The 24,436-nt window shown below is 40.3% G+C and overlaps 1 protein-coding gene across 2 annotated transcripts; it reads left to right on the top strand.

Annotated features, from left to right (window-relative positions):
• The first annotated feature begins 176 nt into the window (after nucleotides 1-176).
• Nucleotides 177-24,436, top strand: PAXBP1 (PAX3 and PAX7 binding protein 1). Of its 2 annotated transcripts, none has more exons than XM_050331810.1 (18): nucleotides 177-711; nucleotides 1,513-1,641; nucleotides 3,067-3,243; nucleotides 4,015-4,110; nucleotides 4,830-4,933; nucleotides 5,316-5,536; nucleotides 6,541-6,730; nucleotides 10,715-10,838; nucleotides 12,857-12,956; nucleotides 13,403-13,518; nucleotides 16,325-16,524; nucleotides 17,958-18,102; nucleotides 18,254-18,375; nucleotides 18,672-18,748; nucleotides 19,011-19,077; nucleotides 20,553-20,699; nucleotides 21,073-21,227; nucleotides 22,419-24,436. In XM_050331810.1, the coding sequence occupies exons 1-18, from the start codon at nucleotides 255-257 to the stop codon at nucleotides 22,534-22,536; spliced, it is 2,745 nt and encodes a 914-aa protein (XP_050187767.1). In that variant the 5' UTR covers nucleotides 177-254; the 3' UTR covers nucleotides 22,537-24,436. The 2 variants fall into 2 exon arrangements, with proteins under 2 accessions (XP_050187767.1, XP_050187766.1); XM_050331809.1 differs by having other exon boundaries at nucleotides 178-711; nucleotides 4,015-4,236; nucleotides 22,419-24,430.

Below are 24,436 nucleotides of genomic sequence, written 5' to 3'. Positions count from 1 at the left end.
TGGTGTGAGGAACTCGTTTGGTGCAGTGAAACCCCCGGTTACTCTCCCTGACGCTGTTTCTGTCTCTCCCCCGCGCTGCTCCCTCGCCACAAGATGGCGGCGGGGGCGGTGCTGGCGGCGGGGGCGCTGCGGGGCGGGGCCGGGCCGGGCCGGGCCGGGCCGCGGCGCGGGGCGGCCGGAGGCGAGCGAGCGGGGCCGGAGCCGAGCGGGCGGTGTCGGCGCCACGCGGGGCCGCTCGATCGGTGCCTGGCGGGATGTTCCGCAAGGCGCGGAGGGTGAACGTGCGGAAGCGGAACGACTCGGAGGAGGAGGACGAGGAGCGCGACGAGGAGGCGCCTCAGGAACCGGCGGCGGCCGGGGCGGGGGGAGAAGGGCCCAGCGAGGCCTCCATGTCGCTGGCGGCGGGCGCCGGGCTCCTGCCGCTGCCCGCGGGCTGCGTGCCCCTTGCCCTGCCCGGCAGCCCCGCGGCCTTCGCCTGCGCTGCGAGCTACGGCGCGGCGCTCGGCCTGGGTCTGGGCTTGATGGGAGGCGACCGGGCAGGCCTGGGAGCTCTGCCGGCGTCCGCCCTCCTGCCCCCCACTCCGCCGCCACCGCAGCCCCAGCAGGGCAACGGGCTGCCGGCGGCCGGGCGCCCCAAGGAGAAGAAACGGCCGCGGGAGAACAAAGAGGTGCCGCGGGCCAGCCTGCTCAGTTTCCAGGACGAGGAAGAGGGTGAGACGAGAGGTTGCCCGGCTTTTGGCTCGCCGCTTGCGGCGTGGAAGGGGCCCGGAGCTGCTACTGGGCCTGCCCCCGCCGTCCGCGCACCCTCGGCCCTCGCAGGAGCCGGGGCCTGTATTTATTTGTGAAGGCGGTCGTGTTGGTGGGGTCGCCTAAGACGGGGAGGGCCCTGGCTGCACGGGCAGGGAGCGCCCAATCGGCCCCGCTGGTCTTCCCCGGCCCGGTCCGGCTTCTGCGGGGCCAGCGCGCTCCCAGCACCGCGGAGCAGCGCGTTTAATTCTGGTGTAGGGTTTTCAGTTGCCTCCCCTTCTGTATTGCTGGGGCCTGACCGTTCCACCCGTGATGCGTTCGCTGCACCTGGTGGCCCGCAGGTAAAGGCTTGTGCGGCGGGAGTTGCTGGGCCCACCTGTGCAACCTGTCGCTTTGCCCCGGGACCGGTGGGGTTGGCTGAGGAGCATCTGCCCTATGGCTTTATGTAGAGTTTGTTTTAATCTGCTGTGGCTGGTGTTCATGGGGTCACGTCGGACTGCCTTTTTGCCCTAGCACTTCGTAGACATTTTGAGGTGCCATGGAAGGAATTCTCGTGTAATCACCGGAACTTGGTTTCTAAGGCTCGTGATTAGAAATCTTGACAGAAATACTGAAAACATGAAATTATGCTGTAGACTTTGAAAAACCCTGAGAGTTGTTTGATAATGGCATTTCTAAAGTTCTAGGTACAAAATTAAGATATTTAATAGGTAAGTATACTTCTTGGTGGGTCTAATGTAATGTTTTCCGATTTCTCTTTTAAAGAAACTGAAGAAGTTTTTAAAGTGAAGAAATCAAGTTACAGCAAAAAGATTGTGAAACAACTGAAGAAAGAATACAAAGAAGATCTTGAAAAATCAAAAGTTAGAACAGAGGTCAATTCTCCAACAAATGGTAACTGCAAAACTAATAGTAACTTTTGTAGTGGAAAAGATAGAGTATTGTGATTTCTTTTTTTGTTTTCAAGAGGAATTGTTAGTCTAGAGGATTTCATGTTTAGAGCTGAAGTAAAGCACACATTAAATATGTTACTTGAGCCTTACAAATGCTGTTCTGAAGGTGGTAGAGAGTTCTTTGAATCTCTCCTATGTAGAAATTAATATAGAACCATGAAACTTCTCAGTTCTGTGTACGATCGTCAGTAGACATCAGTTTTCTGATGTGGTCATAACCATCAGCTGTGGTTATGACAAATGAGTTTCTTACTGAGTTAGGAAGGAGTTATATTAGTTGAAAAATATACCTGGTGCTTGTCTGACAGGATGTGTCCTTGTAACGCATCTTCTTCAAAAAAGAAGACTTCTGGGGTGAGCAGAGTGGTGTTCTTTGTCATTAAGTAAGCTGCCTGTTTCAGGACTTGGACCTTAGACTTGATGATTAAGGTGACAGACTAAAAGTGTTGGAGCAGAAGGATCTTTTAACAATGTGTAGTCCTTTTTATGTGTATGCTCTTTTTATATTTAATTTAATTATTTTTAAAAAATTATTAAAGTTTTTTTAAAGGTTTTACCTGTGTTTAGAAAACCCACAAAATCTTTCTTACTAGAATCTGTAAGTTGCCTGTGCATTGGAGTGGGGCACCAGAAATGGTCCTTTGTGTGTGTAGTGTTCAGGGTCATCTGTGAAAACCTGGGTCTTAATTCTTGCTTCTGTCACAAAGATCCTTAAAAAATTGCATTTTGCACATGGTTATGTGTGCTTATTTTTTCTTTGTTTTGCTGTCCCTAATTGATGTGGTTATGGTGTAAAGACATTGTGGCTGCTACTGAGTCAGTAGTCTGTATTCTCTAGACAAGTGCTTGGAGTCTAAAACCTCAGATATGTGCAGCTTGGATTGGATAGCTGAGTTTAACTTGCACTGTTTTACATAGTACTTGTACTTGCTGCCTGCATCTATCTGTATGTTACCCACCTAATGTAAGGGGTTATTGCACCTAGCACAAGATGAAAATGAAAGGTTCTTTTGAGATGAGTTTGTTCTTGTGGAAAGATTTGGTGTAATGCAAGCAGTGCTTTCTCATTACATAGGCAAGACACAAGGTTGCCTATATGATCTTGAGTTCCTTTACTTTCTTAACACTTGACAGTATGGAGAATGTTTAGTGGCTGTTGGTGTGCCTGCCTTGGCAGATTTTATTTTGAGAGAATGTCAGTGAGTTAACCACAGTTAAGAAAGCACATTTTACTAGATTGCAAGCAATAAAAATTATCGTTCAAAATTTTTATTTGATTTTTCCTTTTGGTTTTTATATCTTAAAAAAAAGTACTTCCAAGTGATCTTTTAAAAGGAGTAAAACATGGGCTTTGTTGTTTTATCAGTTGAAGCACCACTAGAAAAGACAGGACAGAATAAGGATGTAGGCCAAGAAGATGGGACTGCAAACAGTGAGCATGGTGAAGAAGAAATGGAAGTTGAAAGTGAGAAGGAAGATGAAAAACCGAAAGCTGGTGGGGCGTTTTCAAATGCTCTGTCCTCACTGAATGTTCTCCGCCCAGGTTGGTCTTTGTAATTTGTCTGATAAATTAGCAGATGCTTTAGCCAATGTTTACAGCATTGGATTAGGAAATAGTTTCCAACAGTATATCTAGCATCTGAGAATTCGAGAAAGCACTGCTTTATAAAGAGGTTCAGTTTCATGAGCCTCACAAGAGAAAACGTTTTGCTACAGAACGCTTCATCTTGATGTCAAAAGCAGGAATTTGTCTCCCAAATAGATGACAAGCTGTAAGAAAATCTAGATTTGGAATAGATGACTTCACATGAGATTAGTTAAAATCTGTTCTTTAATTCAGATGTTTCAGTTATGGGTCTGCAAGGGATCTGAAATATTTCCCTAACCTGTTTTGTATAATGAGGTTCTAGTTAGGCCCTGAGGCCAAAGAAATCAGTCTGAGAAAGTATTTTTGAAACTAGTTTGCTAATTGTGGTAGTCTGCTCCCCAAATATAAGGTGGATGTCCTGGGAACTGTTCTTTATGTGATTTATGTAAGTTGCATTGCTTTTGTGCTGTAGATTTTAGAGTTTTCTGTTAGGTCCACTTTTCTTGTTTCTCTTAGGTTGTACAGTTTTCTCATATTAACTTTGTCTGGTTTGGTGTCCTCTTAGTCTCTGAGCTGTCATCATCTGTTGAAATGGTTGATGCTTTTTGTTCCCCCCAAATAAGAACAGATAGGAGCCATACCAGGACAGGAAGAGACGTGTGATAAGAAATCATAATACCTGTTTCATTGCAGTGGTTGTTTAATTGTGCACACATCTGTCTCTAGGAGAAATTCCAGATGCTGCTTTTATTCATGCCGCTAGGAAAAAGCGTCAAATGGCTCGTGAACTTGGAGACTTTACCCCTGTTGAGAGTGAACCAGGTAAAGGCCGCCTTGTTCGAGAAGATGAAAATGATGCCAGTGATGATGAAGATGATGACGAGAAGAGGAGGATAGTTTTTACAGTGAAGGAAAAATCCCAAAGGCAAAAGATTGCTGAGGAAATAGGTAAAACCTTTTTAGAAGGACATCTGTAAAACATTCACACCGTTTTCACTGCGAGTTCTCCCATTAAGCATTTTTAAAGAATGTGTTTATCAAACAATCTGGAGTTCTATTCCAATGCTAAGGAAAAGTACTACCTAATGGAATCTGCTTATAAAATGTTGAGCACAAAACTATGTTCCTGTGCACACTGCTGAATCTGATAGAAACTTCCACTAAGGATCAATTCTTATTTTTCCTGTACTCTGTTTTTAGGAAGTATATAGTTATGAAAAGAAAAACATTTGATATAGAGTTCTCCTTGCTGACAGCAGGTAAAATAACCTCTTGGAAAATGAGAATTAGTAAGATACATAGGTTTTTAACATTAGAGGGTTTTACCAGCAGTTAATTGCAAATTTACTCATTGGATCTTTCAAGTGGAACCCCTATTCTAATAATTCACAGGTCGATGTCCTTAATTCCTCCTGAAGAGGAAAGGAAGATGATCTGAGTTCTCACTGAGGCGTGGTCTCAGGTTTTTTCTAAGTTATGGCCTTTACTATGAACGCATTATCTCCTCCTTTTTCTTACTTGTCTGTTTCACTTTTATGAAGGTATTGAGGGAAGCGATGATGAAGCACTGGTGGCAGGGGAGCAAGACGAAGAACTCAGTAGATGGGAACAAGAGCAGATACGAAAAGGAATCAACATACCCCAGGTGTGTATATAACTGAACTCTTTTTTGATTTGTTTCTGTGTGTGTTGGCTAAAACTGTTACAAACTTGAGTAGTTTCCAGAAGGCTTTTTTATCTGAGAAATTCACTGTGTAAATGCTGATATTCTTTAAAGAGAAGTAGTATAAATATTTAGAATGATAATGATATTGAGAATTTGTCCATTTAAGAAGGTGCTTCTGAGGGTATTTATTTCTTCCACCTTAAAGGAAAGATTGGAAGTTCTATGCTTAAATCCACTTGATAATGACATTTTGTAAATGTATTTGCTTACATTTTACACTTTCTAAAGAGATGTATAAGAAAGTAAGTTTCTCCTTTCTCTGAAGCCTAACATAGTACAATTGGATTTCCTCTACCATTAGGTTCAACCAAGTCAGCCTGCTGAAGTGAATAATCTGTACTACCAGAACACTTACCAGACACTGTCTTATGGTTCATCATATGGTATTCCATACACCTATGCTGCATATGGATCATCAGAAACCAAGTCTCAAAAATCAGATAATACAGTTCCTTTCAAAACTCCCAGTAATGAGATGACTCCTGTTACTATTGATTTGGTAAAGAAACAGCTTAAAGACAGGTAGGACAGACCATCTTTTTAGACTTAAGACCTGTCCCCTAGGTTTCTGTTCCTCAGGTGTCTTTAGTCTCGGTGAGCAAACACAGAGTTTCATCGCTGGAAAAGTACTGACTGGCACATCCACTAAAAAAAAAAAAGGCAAACAAAAAAAGCTCAAAATGAAGATGGCATTGACACTTTGTTCGAAACTCTCCTTGGATTGCTTCTCGGAAGTGAAGCTTTAAATATGAGGCCATTGATGTTGTTGAAGACAGGTCTGAGTTGCATCTTCTGGACACTGCACAGTGATGTAGTGAAGAAGTGAAAGGCCAGTGAGGTGTTCAGCTTATCAAGCTGCATTCTTTTAAACTATGAATCAGAATTTCCCCCCTCTGTAGATGAAGAATTTAATTTTTATTGTATACAGGGGTGTGGAGTTTTTTGTTTTGGTTTGGTTTTTTGGGTTTTTTTTTGTGGTTTTTTTGTGTGTGTGTTTGGTTTTTTTTTTGTTTTAAACACTGTAATCTGCTTGTCAGGTACACAAAAGGGGTCTGGAATGAACAACGCAATTGCAATGAGAAATCATTTGTAATGAGCAGCTTGCACTTTACGTGTCTTCAAAATTGGTTTGTATGCCCCTGGTAGCATTACAGTATAGTTTGACAGTGAATCAAATTAGTAGAGGAAAAAGAGTGCTTTGTATAAGCTGTAGTTCCCCTCTATCTGCAGCCTTTTCACCCAGCTTTTCTTCAGGGCCAGCCTTGCACTGTTCTAAATGCTACCAACTCCTGTAAAAACTAGTGGGAGTGGCTGTGCAATGCACTCAGCAGAATCCAGCAAATGAATGCCAACTGTTAGCCTTGCTGTTGATGGAGAGAGGGGACAAAGTGACAAATGAAAGTTGGAGAATGTCTTTGCAGTATTTCCCATGTTATGGGCTCAGTACTTGCACTGTCTGTTTAATATCTCAATGGTCTGAAATAGACTTTTGGATGTAAATTTACTATTTATCCATTGCCCTTCAGGTTGGACTCTATGAAAGAAATGCACAAGGCTAATCGGCAGCAATATGAGAAACATCAGCAAAGCCGAGAGGACTCTACCAAGGCAATTGAAAGCTTAGAAGGGTCTTCTGGGGGTATTGGTGAACAGTATAAGTTTTTGCAAGAAATGCGAGGGTATGTCCAAGACTTGCTTGAGTGTTTCAGTGAAAAGGTAAGGATGCAAAAACATTCATCTCTTTTCCAAAAAAAAAAAAAAAAAGGGGTGGTCTCAGTACATGCCAAACACCACATTTCCCTCCGTTTCTAAAAAAAAGTCCCCTGAGAATATACTCTTCTAAAAGTTTGGTTATTCAGGGATTGAAAAAATAACTTTTCATCATGCTGAGCTGGTTATCAGGAACCTCTCTTCACAGTGTAAGAAGTCACTGACTTTAGATTGTCTAAAAACTTGTAGATTTTGTGTCTTTAGGACTTTGGTAGATACTCTGGTGTTTCAGCTTTACTCAGATGCTGCTTTTTACTTGTGTTGGACATCAGGTTAGCAGAAATAAGGGCTGGATTGTGACCTTTCTAGTTTCTGGAGTGCTTTGTGTACACAGTAACAGAGACTTTTTTTTTTTTTTAATGTTCTTATAGACTTCCTCCTGCTAGGCATTACTTGGTATTACTCTAGTCTGAAGGAGTAAAGTTTTAAAAGTAATGTAGCTGTTCAAAGACACCCAAACTTAAAAATATCCTTTCATGTAATGTGATACCTTTGTATATGTCTAACTCAAAACCATATTCATTATGCTTTGAATACTTACTTTGTTGTAAATATTGTAGGAGCTCCTGAATATATATATTTTTATGTATTTATGTATAAGGCACACACAGGAGCTGTAGAATTCAGTTATCGGTATATATAGGCTGTTTCTTCATTGTCTTCTGACTTGAATACAGTAATATAGTAGCTTCTAAATATATTACCTGTCAAAATGACTGAGTAGTTTAAGCTACTGTTTGCCCAGCTCGTTAGGTGTGGGAGAGGAACAGAAGAGCATTCTGGGTGTTAATGGGTTAGACATTAATTGCCCAGTATTAGTGGAATTGGGAGAGACCAGTCTTCAGTCCTGTAAAGTGAAGAATGTCATGAACAAACCTAGGAAGCGTGAACCAGTTAATTCACCCAGCTGATGGATTAGTATAACTAATTACCTACAGTTGATTGTTTTCCTGATGAAGCCATAATCCCGAGTCTGAAAGATTTTGTATAAACCCGGAAAAGTTACTATTAAGTAATAGTGTAACAATTTCAGTTCGGTTTGTAGGAAGGTTTTTGACCTCTCTAGCTATACTAGTAAATAAATCAGTCCCAGCCATTTTACAGCAAACTAACAAGCCTCTTTGTTAAATTATCAGCAGCTGTAGTTGCTTTCTTACAATATACCCTTGCTTTCCTGGTAGTTGGTCTTCTAAGGATTCTACACCTGGATGCCTTCTTCCCCCTCCTCAACGTTCCCATAACTCATCTGCCATGCCAGTCCGTTGAACTTCTAAGACTTTTATCATCTCACGCTTCTTAGGGGCATTCACAGAGGTTTGCTGGTTTCAGGAGGAGGCTGTTGCTGTATTTGTATGTGCAGTGAGTTGTAAAAGCAGGAGGTGATGGGAGCATTTCATTTATTATGATATTATTTGGCAAGATAATGGGATTTGGAATTCAGTGCTTTCAGCATGACAAAAGTACCATCAAATTCAGAACCAGCAGTCCACAGGACCCCACAAGGTTTTCTAAAAAGGAGGTGGGGGGAAAAAAAGTAATAAAATCAGTTTTTATTTAAATGAAATGCAGTGGGACAGTAAATTGTTGCTCTGAGTGTAGAGATAAATTACCTTCAGCTTTTTGGTAGAACCTGTGGCCCTAACTGCTTCATATTTAAAGGGTTGCTATTATAATTTATAATAATGTACATAGTTATGCTTATAATTTACGTAAGCATATAAAATGTGTATTTATATGTGTAATAACAATGGTATTGTGTGCGTATATATAGATACGTGTATGAACACATATCTAAGGATACTTTGAAAAGATTCTGAATGTTAAAATCACTTTGCCCATTTGTAAGGCACAGCAGAGAGTATAATGAGGCAGCTGTTAGGCAGATTTTAGAAACAAGCACTGGAAGGGTCAAGATCCCTGTAATATCTTTTTTTTCCCCCATAAATAAGAAAACCAATGGAGTGGAAGATGCTTACATGACTTCCTTGAGAGGTAGTTACTGTCAAAATTATGCTTTCTGGGAAGGCTAATGAGTGGTAATGATGTTTTTACATTTGGAATGTAGGAATGTACAGTGGATACAGAAAGATTGAATTGTTCTGAGCGTACTTTGACAGCACAGGGAGATGAGCTGTTACTTTACCTGCAAAGCAAATTATTAAAACGCACTCTGTGGGCTGTAGGTTAAAAATATCCTTGTGATCTAAATGTTTAGGGAGCTTTCTGCTTTTCCTCTTACACTCTTTATAGTGAAAGTGAACAAAAAACCCGTTGAAAACACTGAATTTAAGGTATTGACTAAACAAAACAGGGAATGAGGCTTGTAACTTTTTAGTAGTCAATGAAATTGTCAGCGACTCATTAACCACAGCATTGATTATAGAAGAATAAGGGCTTCTGAGTCTCTTTTGTTTTAAATGGGAAATACTTTTGAGTGGATTCATATATCTGAATACATCACTGTTTTTTTTTTCTTTTAATCCTGAGACAATTACAGGAAACCTCTGGGGATACTTTGTAAAAGTTCATTAAACTTTTCAATGTTAGAATTTCCTTTACATACTTAAGAGAAGAAACTATATTTTCTATGGTAAATTGCAGTAAAACTAGTATTTTTTAATATTATTTCATATATTTTCAAAATTGTCTTAAATTCTCAGTATAGACTTCCAGTGCTGGGATATCTTTCTCTGTAGTCTTTTCTCCAAAAGAAAGGTGTACGTATTTTGACTTGGTGTAGAGTTCCTTTCATTTTAAGCCCTGGAGTCCAGTTTATCCCACAAAGAGCTAATACTTCTTTTTGTTTAATATCTCCTCTAATGTGTGTGTCAGTCTCAGCTGAAATGGCCCTGTAGCTATAATCTCAGAATCTGATACGTTACTGGAGGAGGTTCTTTAATAGCTGCTGAGTCACGTTCTAAATTACATCAGGAAACAATTTCCGATTTCATCTTTTGTTTTGAAAAAACCCCATAATCCTGGATGGTAGGCAGCAATGAAATATTTGAGCTAACAGGCTGGAAGACTGGAGTAAGCACTCATCTGGAGGTAAGGAGGATATGGCTTAAGCGTTCATGCCAAAAGGACTCGCCTTTCCAAATTAAGAGATTGTGAAAAGCTCTGTTTTGCATTTGAATATTTATAATGATCTAATTTTAACTTATCCCAGGAAATGAATTTTTGCAAACGTGAGCAGTGAACCTGCTATTTAATGTCAGGACTGTTCTAACATAATCTATTTTTGTTAGAGTTGCTACTAAAATCTAGTCCACTAAAAGAAAAAAAAGTCGGAGCTGACTTACCTGTGTATTATTCAAGGTTATACTTAAAGCATAATGTGCACAAATTGTACTGTTTTGGTTTTAGTAATTGTCTAGAGGAACATTTGACTGATTTGAATTGCCCGTTGGCATAACATGGTTATGCAGGGCTTGATTCCATTTCAGTAATAAGAGTTAGAGCAAAACAATAGCTGCTGACTTCAGGAGAGTGGATTGATGGGTGCTTTTTTCACTGTGTACAGTTGAGTTATTTTCTCATTTAACTATAGAATACTTCTACATTCTTCTTTAAAGATAGGAAACAGTAAGGTCTGAGAATTGTAAACCTTTATACAAAAGGTAACATGCTTGGTAGAGAAAGCAAGAGTACTGGAAAGACTATTTCACACTCCTAAATGGTTGTCTTGCTGTGTAGGCTCATTCAGTCCACAGAAGTTGCTTTCAGAATGCTCTTGCTCTGATTGAAAGCTGCCAACATTAAATGCATGCATTTTCCACACCTCACCAATGCAGATGATGCAAACGAGTAAAAGGCGAGAGTTTGTGCTGCTAGGAGCACAGCCACAGCATTATGCTTCGGAATAGGATGGGACCCCAGAAGCTGAGCAGCTAAAGAGCTTGTGTTACGTAGTGTGTTGTATTTTTACAGGTGCCTCTGATTAACGACCTTGAGTCCGCAATGCACCAGCTGTACAAACAGCGAGCTTCCCGCCTTGTCCAAAGACGACAAGATGATATTAAAGATGAATCTTCGGAGTTTTCAAGCCATTCAAGTCAGTCCATCTTGAAGGTTTTTATTATTCGTTAAACAACCTTGTTTATTTAGTATGACTAAATTGAAATGTAAACGTTTAACGTATGAGTGTCTTCAAAGTTTATCCTTATTCTAGAGATAGGTAGCAGCACGTTTAGATGAAAGTTCTCTAATCTGTTTTGTTTTAAACTCCAAACCGCTCTAACTCTGCTTCATCTCTCCTTTCTGTTTCTCTTAACTATACTTTCTCCTTCCTAGCACTGAAAATGTATGCATGGTGGCAGTGGAAATAGTGGTAGCATGTGTTTCCCCGTTTTCCTCTTATGTCAGGACTTTTCAAAAATTTATTTTACCTTCCTGAATCTATACATGGCATTTAACATCTATAGTTCATTCTGTACAGAACCATGAAACACTGGGCTAGACTTCTATGTAATGCTCAGGTTTGTGACCAGCATAAGTATTTAATTTCAGACACTTAACTGGTAAAGCTAAAGAACTGGAAGACTAATCAGACTAATACAAAGTGACCCTATATGAAATACAGCTTAAGATTTAGCCAGTTCAAACTCCTGTGAATTGGTGGATGGGAAGTTCTCACTGAGGAGGTTTCTTGTGGTAATTACTATTCAGTATGTAAAACTTTTCAAAAATGTATGTGTTAACTTGGATGATATGTTTCCTGGAGGTTTTATTTAATATATTAAAAAAACCTGACAGGTAAAATACCTGAGGAAGTGGAGTCCTCCTTATGCTTCGGAGAGCTTCCCATTTTTAGAAATGGCTTTCTTGTCTGTCCTATTGCTGATGTAAAATCCTATAATAGAAGCCATTTCTTACTCTGTCACAGTGTGTCCAGAGATGAAATCTTTTAATATCATTAGCTAGAATTTACTGAGGATGATAAAGTGTTAGGGTGTCAGAGTTGCTATTCCTTTACAGAGTGGCTAGCATACTTATTCTTTTTGGGACTGTATTTGGAGTCCCAGGCATCACATGTAGGCCTTGCAGTTTTACCATGAAAATGCTGTTATGAGAATGGGAGAAGTAGAAGCCTTGTGAACTAGAAATTTATTTCCTAAAAGAAGCTTGGAATAGGTTCTTTTAGACTGAAATTTAATGGGGGTATGGGAATAGTTGACATGGCTGAGGTTGGGTTTTACAGAGAGCTCTTGCATAGTATCTAGAAGTTTTGAGAGGGCTCTTAGTAGTTCTGGTATTGAATTGGGATACTGACATAGATCATCATTAATACTTGTAATGATGAATTTGTAAATAGATTTAGTTAGAACATGTAAATTTACTCCTGAAGGCTGTTTGTTAAATGTTAATATTTCAGTGGGTGGACTTGAGCACTGGTTAGCATTCAGTCCACTGTTTAAAATTTTCCTGGGAAGAAGGAACTGGAAACACTCTTGCCTGCTAGCTGCTGATTTAGCTGTGCTTTCTGTAATCAGGAACATCTATAAAGATAATCACAGCTTGAAGAGGAAGGAAGATTATATGTCTTCTTGTAGATTTTGATGTGTTTTAAACTTCAGGCAGTCTTAAGCATATGAACTTCGGAATACAATGACTAGAACTCTGAAATGTCATATACTCTTGCTCCAGTCACTATTCTCTGACTTTTGTTTTGTTAATTTTCTTTTCAAAAGATACATGGTGAATGTGTTTATGTAAGGAGCACGTTTTGTCTTGGGACATTCAATTTAAGCTATTTCTCTTGTAACCGTTGACTTTTATGTAGTTGGGCACTGTTGTGAGATGGACAAGAGTGAAGTATGGTGAAAACTATTTGACATTTAAGGGGAAATTTTTCCAAACTCTGCTGCTTTCTATTTTAACCTCTATGCTCGGTGAACTCAGGCTTCTGTTCTTTTGGTGTTTGTATTTTTTTTTTTTTTTTTTTAAGCTTCAACTTTCTACTTCAAGTTACACTTAGTTTAAAAGGAGGTAAAAGGCTCTTATGAAACTGCCTACAGCACATTTTTAGAATCATAAATAAGCATTGTAATTTTCATCGATGTAATTTTACAGATAAAGCACTGATGGCACCAAATCTTGATTCTTTTGGGCGAGACAGAGTGATCTATCAAGAACAAGTCAAGCGTCGAACTGCAGAAAGAGAGGCTAGAAGGTAGAGGATGAGATTTCTTGTCCACTGAGGAGTCTTTGCCTGCTACATGATGCAACTATGCTGTGTGACATACTAACACAAGTGGCAATGTTTGCTTCTTCCCTGCAAAGGGGAGAAAACACTTCACCTGGTATGCTGGGCAGGGATATTCATATAAATCCCAGTTTACCATGCGAGTGTACAAAACAAGGCATCATTGCATGATACTGATTTAAAATCACTCAAAGGAAGCATAATAAATCCATTCTACATCTATATGGTCTCTGCTGGTTTATTTTCCTTGTGTTACTTGAGGCAGCAATATAGTGGAATGTCTGAGATGGTGGCATAGTGAAAGTTCTTTTCAGCCTGACTCTCCTTGAATTAAAAGTTAGGACAAGCTTAGGTGGGTGTGTTCATTGTATAGATGGGAAGAAAAAAAGTGGTAACTGGTTTGTGCTTTCCAGAGCTCGCCGTAGACAAGCAAGAGAGCAAACTGGGAAGATGGCAGATCACCTTGAAGGCCTTTCCAGCGATGATGAGGAAACTTCAACAGATATCACAAACTTCAACTTGGAGCGAGGTTAGAAAAGCTACTGAAGCTTTATCAAAGAGTGGTGATAAAGCTTCAGTAACACCTTCCTTGGGTTGGAAGGGACCTTAAATCTCATCTGGTTTCAACCTCCTGCCATGGGCAGGGTCACCTTCCGCTATCCCAAGTTGCTCAGAGTTCTGTCCAGCTGGCTTTGAACACTTCCAGGAATGGGGCAGCCACAACTTCTCTGAACAACCTGCATCAGGGCTTCACCACGCTCACAGGGAAGAATTATTTCCCAATATCCCATCTAACCCTGCCCTCTGGCAATGGGAAGCCATTCCCCCTTGTCCTGTCACTACATGCTCTTATAAATAGTCTCTCTCCATCTTTCTTGTAGACTCCCTTCAGGTTCTGTAAGGCCACAGTGAAGTCACCCTTAAGCCTTCTCTTCTCCAGACTGAACAATCCCAATTCTCTCAGCCTTATGTAAAAAAATCACCAAATCTTTGGCAGGAAAAAAAGAAAAAAAAAAAGAAACAGATTGAAATGCAACACATTCTGTATATGTCATCGTATTTTGGAGAAAGTTTAGGAAACTTTAAAGAAAGTTTGTTCCTGAAACATAAGTGAGCGCAGAACAGTTTCTTTCACTGACCTGTTGTGAAGCTTGCAGCTGACTCAATACCCCACCCTTAGTGCAATTCTTTTTATTTAGTGTAGACGTTCTTTTGCTAGCAAGCAGTAAGGTCTTGGACCTTCAGTAAGTCTTCCTTCCAATTTGTAATGTGGTTTATCATTTTTGAAATACCTGTGTTACCTGTGAAATCTTGAAAACCTCAGTGCTTTGGAAAGCTTTTTTTGGTTGCTGGAAAGTATTTTGTGGAGTTTTGCATAAGCTTCTAGAAGTGCAATGACAAATATTTTGTAGAGTCTTGTTACAGCCTAGCAAAGTTTGCAGATGATAGAAAACAGTGTTGCATACAAACATTGCAGAAGAATGTCGTGGTACAATTAACCATTCTTTCTGATTAAAGAGAATTTAATCAGAAGAAAGGTGGAGGAGGAGAGCAACACAGATCAGGTGAATAGATTTGCTTGTGGTGCATTTGAGGAGGGATTGAACAGTTTTGGTGACTTCAAGTAAGAGAACAATGATCGACTTTTCACAGTATGAGAGCTGGGGACCATGAAATTAAATGATAGGATAGGCTTAAAGTAAAGAGGTCACTTGCCACAGAGAAGGTAATAAATGTCAAAGTCATTGCTGTAGGTACTTGTAGAGACCCAGAGTATGAACAGATTAGAAAGGCAATTAGATGACTTGTCTAACTGGTAGGTCATTTGGAATTGCAAACAGTTTCCACCTCTTTAGTTGCTACCTGATTTACTGAAATGGGCAGGGAGAGCTCTTCAATAAACAGAGCTACTGTTTATGGTTGTTGTGCTACAATTAACTTTGCTAAATTAAATTATCTACGTTAAAACTTCAGTTTGACTGAATTCCTCATTGTACTTTGGAACTTCATGTGTGCAAAAGGAGTTTCTTCAGTTTCTTAGTAGGTATAAAGCCTTTTTTTAATAATCACAGCTGTCACGTTAGTCCAGAAACAGCAGTGAGCAACATGGAACAGAGGGGTGCACTTTAGACCTGCCAGCTTCATATCCAGTGTCTTTTCTTGATCCCACTGTGAAAAGTTTGGTTACATGACATAATCTCCTGTTCTTTCAGCCCTGTCTCTACCTGCTGCGTGTACTAGTTGTGTTCATTGTGTGCAGATTGCTACTGTAACTGAATATTTACAACTGTAAATGTGGCAAATACGACTGATTAAAATGAAACTAACCCTGGGAAGCAGAAAAGATGAAAGGAAAATAATATCTATAGAAAAAGGTTTGGACTGTATAGAATACTGGTACTGTGAATAAAAGAAAAACCATAAAGAAGGTGCTAAGGGATTGTAATCATTGCCCAGTGCTAACAGACGTTCTGGGCAGGAGTTTAGCATGGTGCCTGCCAGGACTTGTTCTGTCTGAACTGCCAATTCAGTTAGCTTATCTGAGATGCCCTCCTATATTTGCACTTGGCTCATCAAAGATGTAGAATAATTTGCCTTGGAAGGGACCTGGAGATGAGCTGTTTGAAACTCCCATGCACAACAAGGCCAGTTTTGAAGCTAGATCCACTCTGAATATAGCCTGTAAGGGTAAATATCCTTTTTGCCAGAAGGATTCACTTTGAGGAGACAGGTGTTGCCTGGGAAGTGCCTTTCTCAAGAGTGGTTAGGTGGGGTTTTTTTCCCTTCTGCATTCCAGAGAGGGCTGCAGGCTCTCTCTCTGGTATGAGGAGGGATAAACAGGTGTTATAGGCAGTGCTGGCAGTGAGAGCCGGTGGCAGGGGGAGAACAGAAAAAAAGATAAGTCTTGAAGAAGGACAGGAGGTGTGTCTTTCTCAGGCCCAGTGCTTTGCAGCACTGGTGCAGTTTTCCCTTGAAGATCTAGTATTCTCAACTTCAGAAAAGATTTCCTTGAACTCCTTCTATGTGGCATTTCAGGGGGTACTTGCACGTTACCTTACACTGCACAGCCCAATACGTCACCAATCCTGCATCTGGTAGCTGAAAATCATTTTATGGACTGTTTAAAGTGTGACAGGCTATTGCAGAGTGCTCATGTGCTCATGTTTTTATTGCTTTGTATATTTTAGGCAGAAGGAACAGAATTTTTAAAGGTGGTGGTTCTTCTGGTTTTGTTTATAGGAGTTACCTTATGTCAGTGAGCATCAAAGACTGTCTTGAAAGAGATACTGTAGGGAATGGGTAATTAACTTATTGCTCCTTTTCTCACCTGCCAGATCGTATATTGAAAGAGTCCAGCAAAGTTTTCGAAGATGTTTTGGAAAGCTTTTACTCAATTGATTGTATTAAGTCACAGTTCGAAGCTTGGCGCTCCAAGTACTTCGCCTCTTATAAAGATGCTTATATTGGCCTCTGTTTACCAAAGCTGTTTAACCCTTTAATCAGACTTCAGCTGCTTATCTGGACTCCTTTGGAGGTAAGGTCATCTGCAAGTAGCTTCTGCATAAGCTTCTACAGAGCGATTCTTTCACACTCGTGCAGAGCACAAGTAAATTGCACCCCTGATGTGTGCTTCTCCTGAAGGGGTGAAGTTAAAAACAGGCACCTCTCTTGGGATGAAGCTTTTCTGGAGTTTCTGGGCTGTTGTGCTCTAGTTTCCCAGCAGGCCAGAGTTCAATTCAGCACGTACTAGTACCTTCTCAGTGGGTGGTGTCGACCAAAAAGTCAAAACAATGTAAATAAAGGTATCCCAGCTCATGGCAGTGAGTTGGAACTAGGTGATCTGTAAGGTCCCTTCCACCCTGAACCATTCTGTGATTCTGTGAAAGTACACTTAGGCTCTAAAATACTTCAGAGAAAATTTTGACTCTAGATATGCTATGTCTTCAGAAGCGTAAGTAAAAAGCCTGTTCTTACGTTGATTTACAACCTATGTCTCTAGATTATATACCTTTCTTTCTCTCACCTACACCTTCATACCATGTAGAACTCTGGCTGGCAATTTCCAGGTCTTCCTCGTAGTCCTTGCCCAGTTATTAGGTAGGGACCATGGGAAAAGCAGGACAGCACTGTTGCAGCCCAGTATCTCTGGCGTATGTTTGTTGTGCAGCCTGCATAAGTGTGCTTACATGAGATGACAGCAGGACAAACAGTTCTGGTGCCTTTGGACTCCCACTCTCTTCTTCCTCCTTTTTTCACAAGTAGGTTTTTTCCTTAACTACTAGAATTTTTTTAGGGGAGAATTTTCTGTCGCCTCTGCTCATTGCAGAGGGAGGGAGGCATAAGTCCTCTTCAGAGGGAATTCAGAGTACTAATTTTATTAATTTGATGGTTTACTTCATTAATCAAACAAGGGGAAATTAGGAAAGATATCCTCATTAAATTTAAAACTGTTTTAGCACATTGTCCCTTCCCCCATGCTATTTCTCTGTGCGTTTCCAGTCTGACAAAACAAAGCTCACCATAGTTGGAGACATGGTACAGTTCTCAAGTCTAACTGCGTTCACTACTCTCTGTTACTGCTCCTGGTAAGCATTTTGTTAAGGTAGAAAAATTTCCAAGTGCTCATAAAGAAGAGAGGTTTTAAATCCAGAAATCATAATTTTATAATGCAGCACAATTGAGCTGGACTTCCCATTTGTACCCTGATCTGTGGGCTTTTATTTGGCTGCATCTATAAAGCAGAAGATGAAATCAGCTACTAAAAAAAATCATTGTTCTACCATTTTCAGTTTTCATTACATCTGATGACTGTGTGGGGGTAGAGGGAATTGGTTAATTTGGTAGAGTGTTTTAAAGTTGTTTTGTTCTGTTTTGTGAGTAGTATCATACTTGAATATGTAATACTTTTTCTGTGTGTTGACTTCAAATCTCTTTTTAGGCATCTAACCCCAATTCTTTTTTAATTAGGGCAAGTGTCGAGATTTTGAAACGATGTTGTGGTTTGAATCATTGCTGTTTTATGGCTGTGAAGAGCAGGAGCAAGTGAAAGATGATGCTGATATTTCACTGTTGCCTACCATTGTAGAGAGAGTTGTTCTTCCTAAATTAACAGGTACAGGCTTGGAAAATGGGAGGCAAAGGGTTGTGGAATCTGATGCTTCTTTGTATCTTCATATTTTACTGTTTTGTAAATAATTGCATTAATGTCTCAATACCTGTATTTGAGTATTTCCAAAGTGGAGTTATTCTTTAATCTCTTACAGTGATTTCAGAAAATATCTGGGATCCTTTTTCTACCACACAGACATCTAGAATGGTAGCAATTGTACAGAAACTAGTAGATGGATATCCCTCAGTGGTGAATGCAGAAAACAAAAATACACAAGTAAGTTGGGTTTTTTTCATAAATATTTTACCTAAGTTAAGGAATTTTAACTTATTTTTAATACACTTAGTGTTGGAAAACACAGCAAGAAAGAGAATTTTTCAGCCACTCGATGCTCTGCAGCTTGGTTGTGGACAGTCAAGTATGGTGATGAATTAAGAGACTTTAAGACTCTATGTGTGCTGAAATATGTATGCCTTTACTGTTTGTTCTTTGTTGCTTTAAAAATCAGTTCCTGGTATTTAACTACTATACAATGCCTTGGACATTTAAAAAAAAAAATTTATCTGTTTCAGGTGCTTTTAAAGGCATTATTGCTAAGGATGAGGAGAACACTGGATGATGATGTATTCATGCCCTTATATCCGAAAAAGTAAGTTTACTTTCAACTGTGGTGGTAGATCTTTCTTAGCAAGTCTCTGCCTTCTGTCCATAGTTAACAGGGGTTTTTCCCAGTGTGGTTGAGTGCCTGGATACAGGACATTTTTGTTATCCTGCTGGTAGCATTTAGCAAAGACAAGAAGGATGGAAGGGAATAGTTATGGATATGATGTGTGTGCTGGAGGCAGGAACCCAGAAATTCCAGGCAGAGGTGTAGTCTTGGTTGCTCATTAAAGAAATCTCTTACTTTCCAGCATCTTAGAAAACAAGAACTCTGGTCCATATTTGTTTTTCCAACGTCAGTTTTGGTCCTCTGTCAAGGTAAGTCAGTAAATACGTCTGGTAAATGTTTGGTCTAAGACAGTGTAGCAATAAAATACTCCTGAAATTTGTGGAAAAGGGTAGATGGAAACTGCTTTAACTTTATTTGCAAGAACTGTAATTGAGGATTCTTAGCCTTTGGTAATGCACTGTGCCTCTGCACAGCGTGTCCGGTATTTAGTGGTGGTGTTTCCCAGGGCTCAGCTTTGGGCCCAGTCCTGTTTAATATCTTCACTGATGATCTGAATGACGGGATCCAGTGGACCCTCAGTAAATTTGCAGATGACACCAAGTTGGGTGGGAGTGTCGATCTGCTGGAGGGCAGGAAGGCTCTGCAGAGGGATCTGAATAGGCTGGATCCATGGGCTGAGACCAACAGTATGAGGTGGAACAAGGCCAAGTGCTGTGTCCTTGCATCACAGCATGTCCCCCTGCAGCACTTCAGGCTCAGGGACAGAGTGGCTGGAAAGTGACCCAGCAGAAAAGGACCTGAGAGTGCTGGTGACAGCAGGTGAGCGTGAGCCATCACCGTGCCCAGGTGGGCAAGGAGGCCAGTGGCATCCTGGCCTGTATCAGGAATAGTGTGGCCAACAGGACTGGGGAAGGGATTGTCCCTTGTACTTGGCACTGGTGAGGCCACACCTGGAGTGCTGTGTCCAGTTCTGGGCTCCTCAGCTCAGGAAGGACGTTGAGGTGCTGGAACATGTTCAGAGAAGAGCAGCTGAAGGAGTTGGGTTTTAGTGTGGAGAAGAGGAAGCTCAGGAGACTCCTCATTCTCTACAGTTCCCTGACAGGAGGCTGTAGCCAGGTGAGGGTGGCCTCTTCCCCCAGGCAATGAGCAACAGGATGAGAGGATGTGGCCTCAAGCTGTGCCAGGAGAGGCTCAGGTTGGACATCCGGAAGAATTTATTCACAGAAAGGGTGGTTAAACATTGGAGTGGACTGCCCAGTGAGGTGGTGGAGTCACCATCCCTGGAGGTATTTAAGAAGACTGGATGTGGCACTCAGTGCCATGGTCTGGTTGGCAGTTGGACTTGATGATCTCAGCAGTCTTTTCCAACCTAATTGATTCTCTGATTCAAAGATTGTCAAGGGAAAGCACCGTTGTTTCAACTTGCATGTCACTGAGCGTACTCAGCCCAGGATTTTTATGTCCTTGGGCTTACCAGAATAAAATACATTGCTTTGGGGGAATAGGAGAGCTCAAAGCTGTGACTGTCATAGTTTCTTTCCAATAAAAGGCTGTAAAGAAAATCAGCTCCTAGCTAAACAGAAAAAGAGAGACTCGTGTTGGTTGAACACCTGCTCGCCATGATCACACACAGAGAACTCTGGAATTTTCTGTTTAAATTGCAGCAGTGAGGGAGACTATACTCTGAATAGGTTTGCAAAATATTTTAAAATACTAAATATTTTAAAAGTGTCTGGTTTCAGTACATCTTGAAATACTTATTTTCCCTGTGTTGTGTGTTCAGTTACTAGGAAATTTTCTCCAGTGGTATGGGATCCTTTCAAATAAAACTCTTCAGGAGCTATCCATAGATGGGCTGCTAAATAGATATATTCTTATGGCTTTTCAAAACTCGGAGTATGGAGAGGATAGCATTAAGAAAGCTCAAAGTGTAAGTAAAATCAAACTACTTAAAATCACAGTTTGCAATTGAATGGAAAATGTAGCTAAAACTTGAGGTTGCCTATGAAATTTTGACTTTGATATCTCAAAAGTTGTAGTGTCAGTGAAAAATAGATTTCATATTTTTTTAATACACAAACTAAAGAATCTTCTTTGGCTCATATCTGTAGATGTCTTAAGTACACTGTGGGTTTCAGATTTTTACTGCTTGGATTTTGGATACTTTTTTTTGGTAGTTTTCTCATTTGTTCACTCAGTTGCACTCACTGCAGTCTTACCTGGAAGATGTCACAGATCATGTTACATAACTTTTAAAATTTTTCTTATGCTGTGTTTAACTTCCTTTTTCCTGTTCTGCCTAGGTAATTGCTTGCTTTCCTAAACAGTGGTTCAGTAATCTAAAAGGAGACAAGACTATTTCTCAGCTAGAAAACTTCTGTAGATACCTTGTTCACCTGGCTGATACGATTTACAGAAACAGCATTGGTTGCTCTGATGTAGAGAAGAGAAATGCAAGGTAACACTTTGAGTTAAAGCAGTGGCAGTTCTTGTGATCTGTTTTATTTTTCCTGTGCATGCAAACACAAGTAACTGTCTCCGTCCTGCCACGTGTCTTTGGAAACTTCTTTGAATTCAGACTTGAAATATGTTACAGTATGGTAGATGGGGATATTTTTAAGGTGTGGAAACCCAGCAAGTACTGGGAATATTGAAACACTGGTAATATATATTACACTACTGCTTAGTGTCAGAGATTCTTAAGGGGGTTTATAAAAAGGAGGGAGAGGGACTTTTTATGTGGGCAGATAGTGTCAGGCCAAGGGGCAATGGTTTTAAACTGCAAGAGGAGATATTTAGGTTAGATATTATGAAGACATTCTTCCTTATGAGGGTGGGGAGGCCCTGGCACAGGTTGCTTGGAGAAACTGTGGCTGCCCCATCCCTGGAAGTGTTCAGGTTGGATGAGGCTTGAAGTAACCTGATCTAACAGGAGGTGTCCCTGCCTATGACAGGGGAGGTTGGAATGAGATAATCCCTAAGGTCCTTTCCAACCTAAACCATTCTATGATTCTGCCAAATTTTGTAGCTACTGCGTTTGGGCTGTTTCACTTTGTGAGCCTGTTGCTGATTCCTGCATTATGGCTTCTAAATTCCAAACTGTCTTTTGTACACAGTACAAAAGTTCTGACTTAATTTACACAACCAGCTAGATGAAACTGCTTTTCCCTAGATCAAGAGTCATTCTGCTTGAATCCAATAACCAGTTTAATGAAAAGTTCGGCAGGTTAGACACGTTACTGCTGAAATGGTGTGGGAACAGCAGCAGCACAGGAATAAACAATCTTCCAGTTTTGTTATAGTCCTGTGTATCCGTGCAGTAGTCTGGGTTTCATGTTTAAATTTTTGAACTCTCTCTCGATAGTCTGTTTCTAGATTTGAAAGATCTTGTTTTAACAGGTGAAAAGATAATTTAGTAAAAGTCTGTACTGGAAGAGAAACATCCACTTAGCCTTATTTGCATAGTGAGTTCTAATTTAATTTCTGTCTTCTGTCCTGCTTTTTCCCAGCGTTTAACAAACCTGTTGCCATTACCTAATAAAGCAAATACAATAAATCTGCAGCAGGAATATTAACTATATAGCTTCATAATGTAATCCATGTCATTGATGGTTCTGTTCCTGTATTAACTTCTCCTTTCTCCTTTTAGGGAGCACATCAAGCAGATCATAAAGCTTTTAGCAAGTATCCGAGCCCTGGATCATGCCGTTACAGTTGCAAACGATCACAACGTAAAAGAGTTAAAGATTTTAATAGAAGGAAAATAGACTTTTCCTACAACTAATTTTGAGCTTTAAAACCATTCCTGACGTGTAATTTATGTACATATGTAAAGTTTCTTAAACTGTAAAGTATTGATCTTTGTTTTAATACAAAGTGCATTCTTATATACAGCATCCTTAAAAATAAAAATCATTGACTTCATTGAAAACAAAAATGGAATCCCAAGATTGTCATCTTTCCAGAAATCAACTTTTACTTCAAGTTTCTCAAAATCTTGTTTACAAAAACACTTTGTACCCATGATCAGTAGTCATCTACTCCTGTTAATTGTTCCATGGTTAACTGGAATGTGTATAATATATTTTGTGTAATCCAATGTATGCACATACTTATACCACCATGTTGCTTTCACACTGGATATAAAGATGTTGTACTGCTGCAATAAGCTTTTCATTTGCTAAAAATTACTTATTTTGACAATAAAATGATCATAATATTGGTCAAAAGGGCAGATAAGACATTCAGATATGTGAAAATCATTTGAGCTGAAGAGTACAGACACATTCAAATGGAACCTGACCTTTAAAAGGCAGCTGTGCTGCACTCCAAGTGGAATAGCTAAAAAGTGATTTGTATGGAGAACATGGACCGCTGAAGACTGTTCTTTGAAAAGAAAATCTAAAATCACTGCTGAATTATTTTAATGCGGGAGCCCCTGGTGGTCTAGTGGTAAGGGCGCGGCGCTGTCACTGCCGAGACCCGGGTTCGATTCCCGGTCAGGGCCACTCCCGGGCAGGTGGGGCTCGTTAGCCCTTAAAGGCAACCCACCTACGTCCTGAGGACCTCGCTGCCACCGTCCAAGCTCGCTTGGCCCCGGCAGATGAACCTTAGGATTAAAGGGTGGGCTCAGTTCCGCGCACACTGTGTCTCACCTAAAAAATCCAATGCGCAGGCTGGAAGGTGTAAAGACCTTCCCCGGATCTTCGCTTGTGAAGACGGGCCATTATTTATTTTAATGCAGGCAAACAACTACAACTTGTGATCATTGTGCATGTGTAGATGGGCAGCACTTCCTAAGCTCCAAACACCTGTCATTTTATAGGAGTAATGGTTTACCCCTGAACTCTGGACCCTCCTTTCATTTGTAAGTTGCTTAAATCCACAGTTTGTGTCAGGATTTGTATTTTTTTGTTTTGGGGGTTTGTTTGTTTGTTTTTTGGTTTATTTTCTAATGTCATCCGTGGAATCCGTTTCTTCAGGTTAGTGTGCCTAAAGAGGTTGAGCAAAATGAAGATGAAAAAAACTTTGAAGTATTTATATTGTAGTAAATATACAAATGTTACACTTTCCACTAAATACCATATAAGAATAGTCTTTCAAAAAAAAAAAAAAATCGAACAGGAGTCAAATTTAAATGTAAATAAGAAAGAAAACACTTAAAAAATCTGTTGATTTATGTCAGAACACTAGTGACTTGATCTTGGGATCCATGGCATGGGGACAACTGTAATAGCCTTGGGTTAAGAGCTATTTCAAAATGTGCCCTACTTTTTTGGGGGGAGCTGTAGCAATTTGCATAATGAGTAACATTTATGCTCATGTTGTGGTTTAAATGAGTTAAAGTAAAAACAAACCATTTGTCACATGCACACTTTGGACACTGGACAGTTGTTTTTCTGAATTGTTGGGGTTGATGGAGTACACTCAGAAATACCTGCTCTTAAAAATTGTTTATTCAATAAACTCATCTGGTGAAGGAATTGTTGCGGTGCAACTTGGTAAGCTTTTTTCCTTTAGGAAGCGAGTAAAGGAAATTTTGTGGGTGCTGGTTGACTTTCAGTGCATCAGACAAAAGAGCTGCTGGTGGTGCAGATGATAGTCCGTGCGGTGGATGTAAAGGTCAGACAGAGCTCTCTGTCCTGGCCCTTCTTGTGTGGGAGCAAT

Source organism: Myiozetetes cayanensis, unplaced genomic scaffold (assembly GCF_022539395.1).
Source record: "Myiozetetes cayanensis isolate MyiCay16 unplaced genomic scaffold, myiCay2020 scf5-8, whole genome shotgun sequence".
Lineage (NCBI taxonomy): Eukaryota > Metazoa > Chordata > Aves > Passeriformes > Tyrannidae > Myiozetetes > Myiozetetes cayanensis.
Note: the sequence above shows the minus strand (reverse complement) of the source record. Positions and strands in the feature narration are given on the sequence as shown.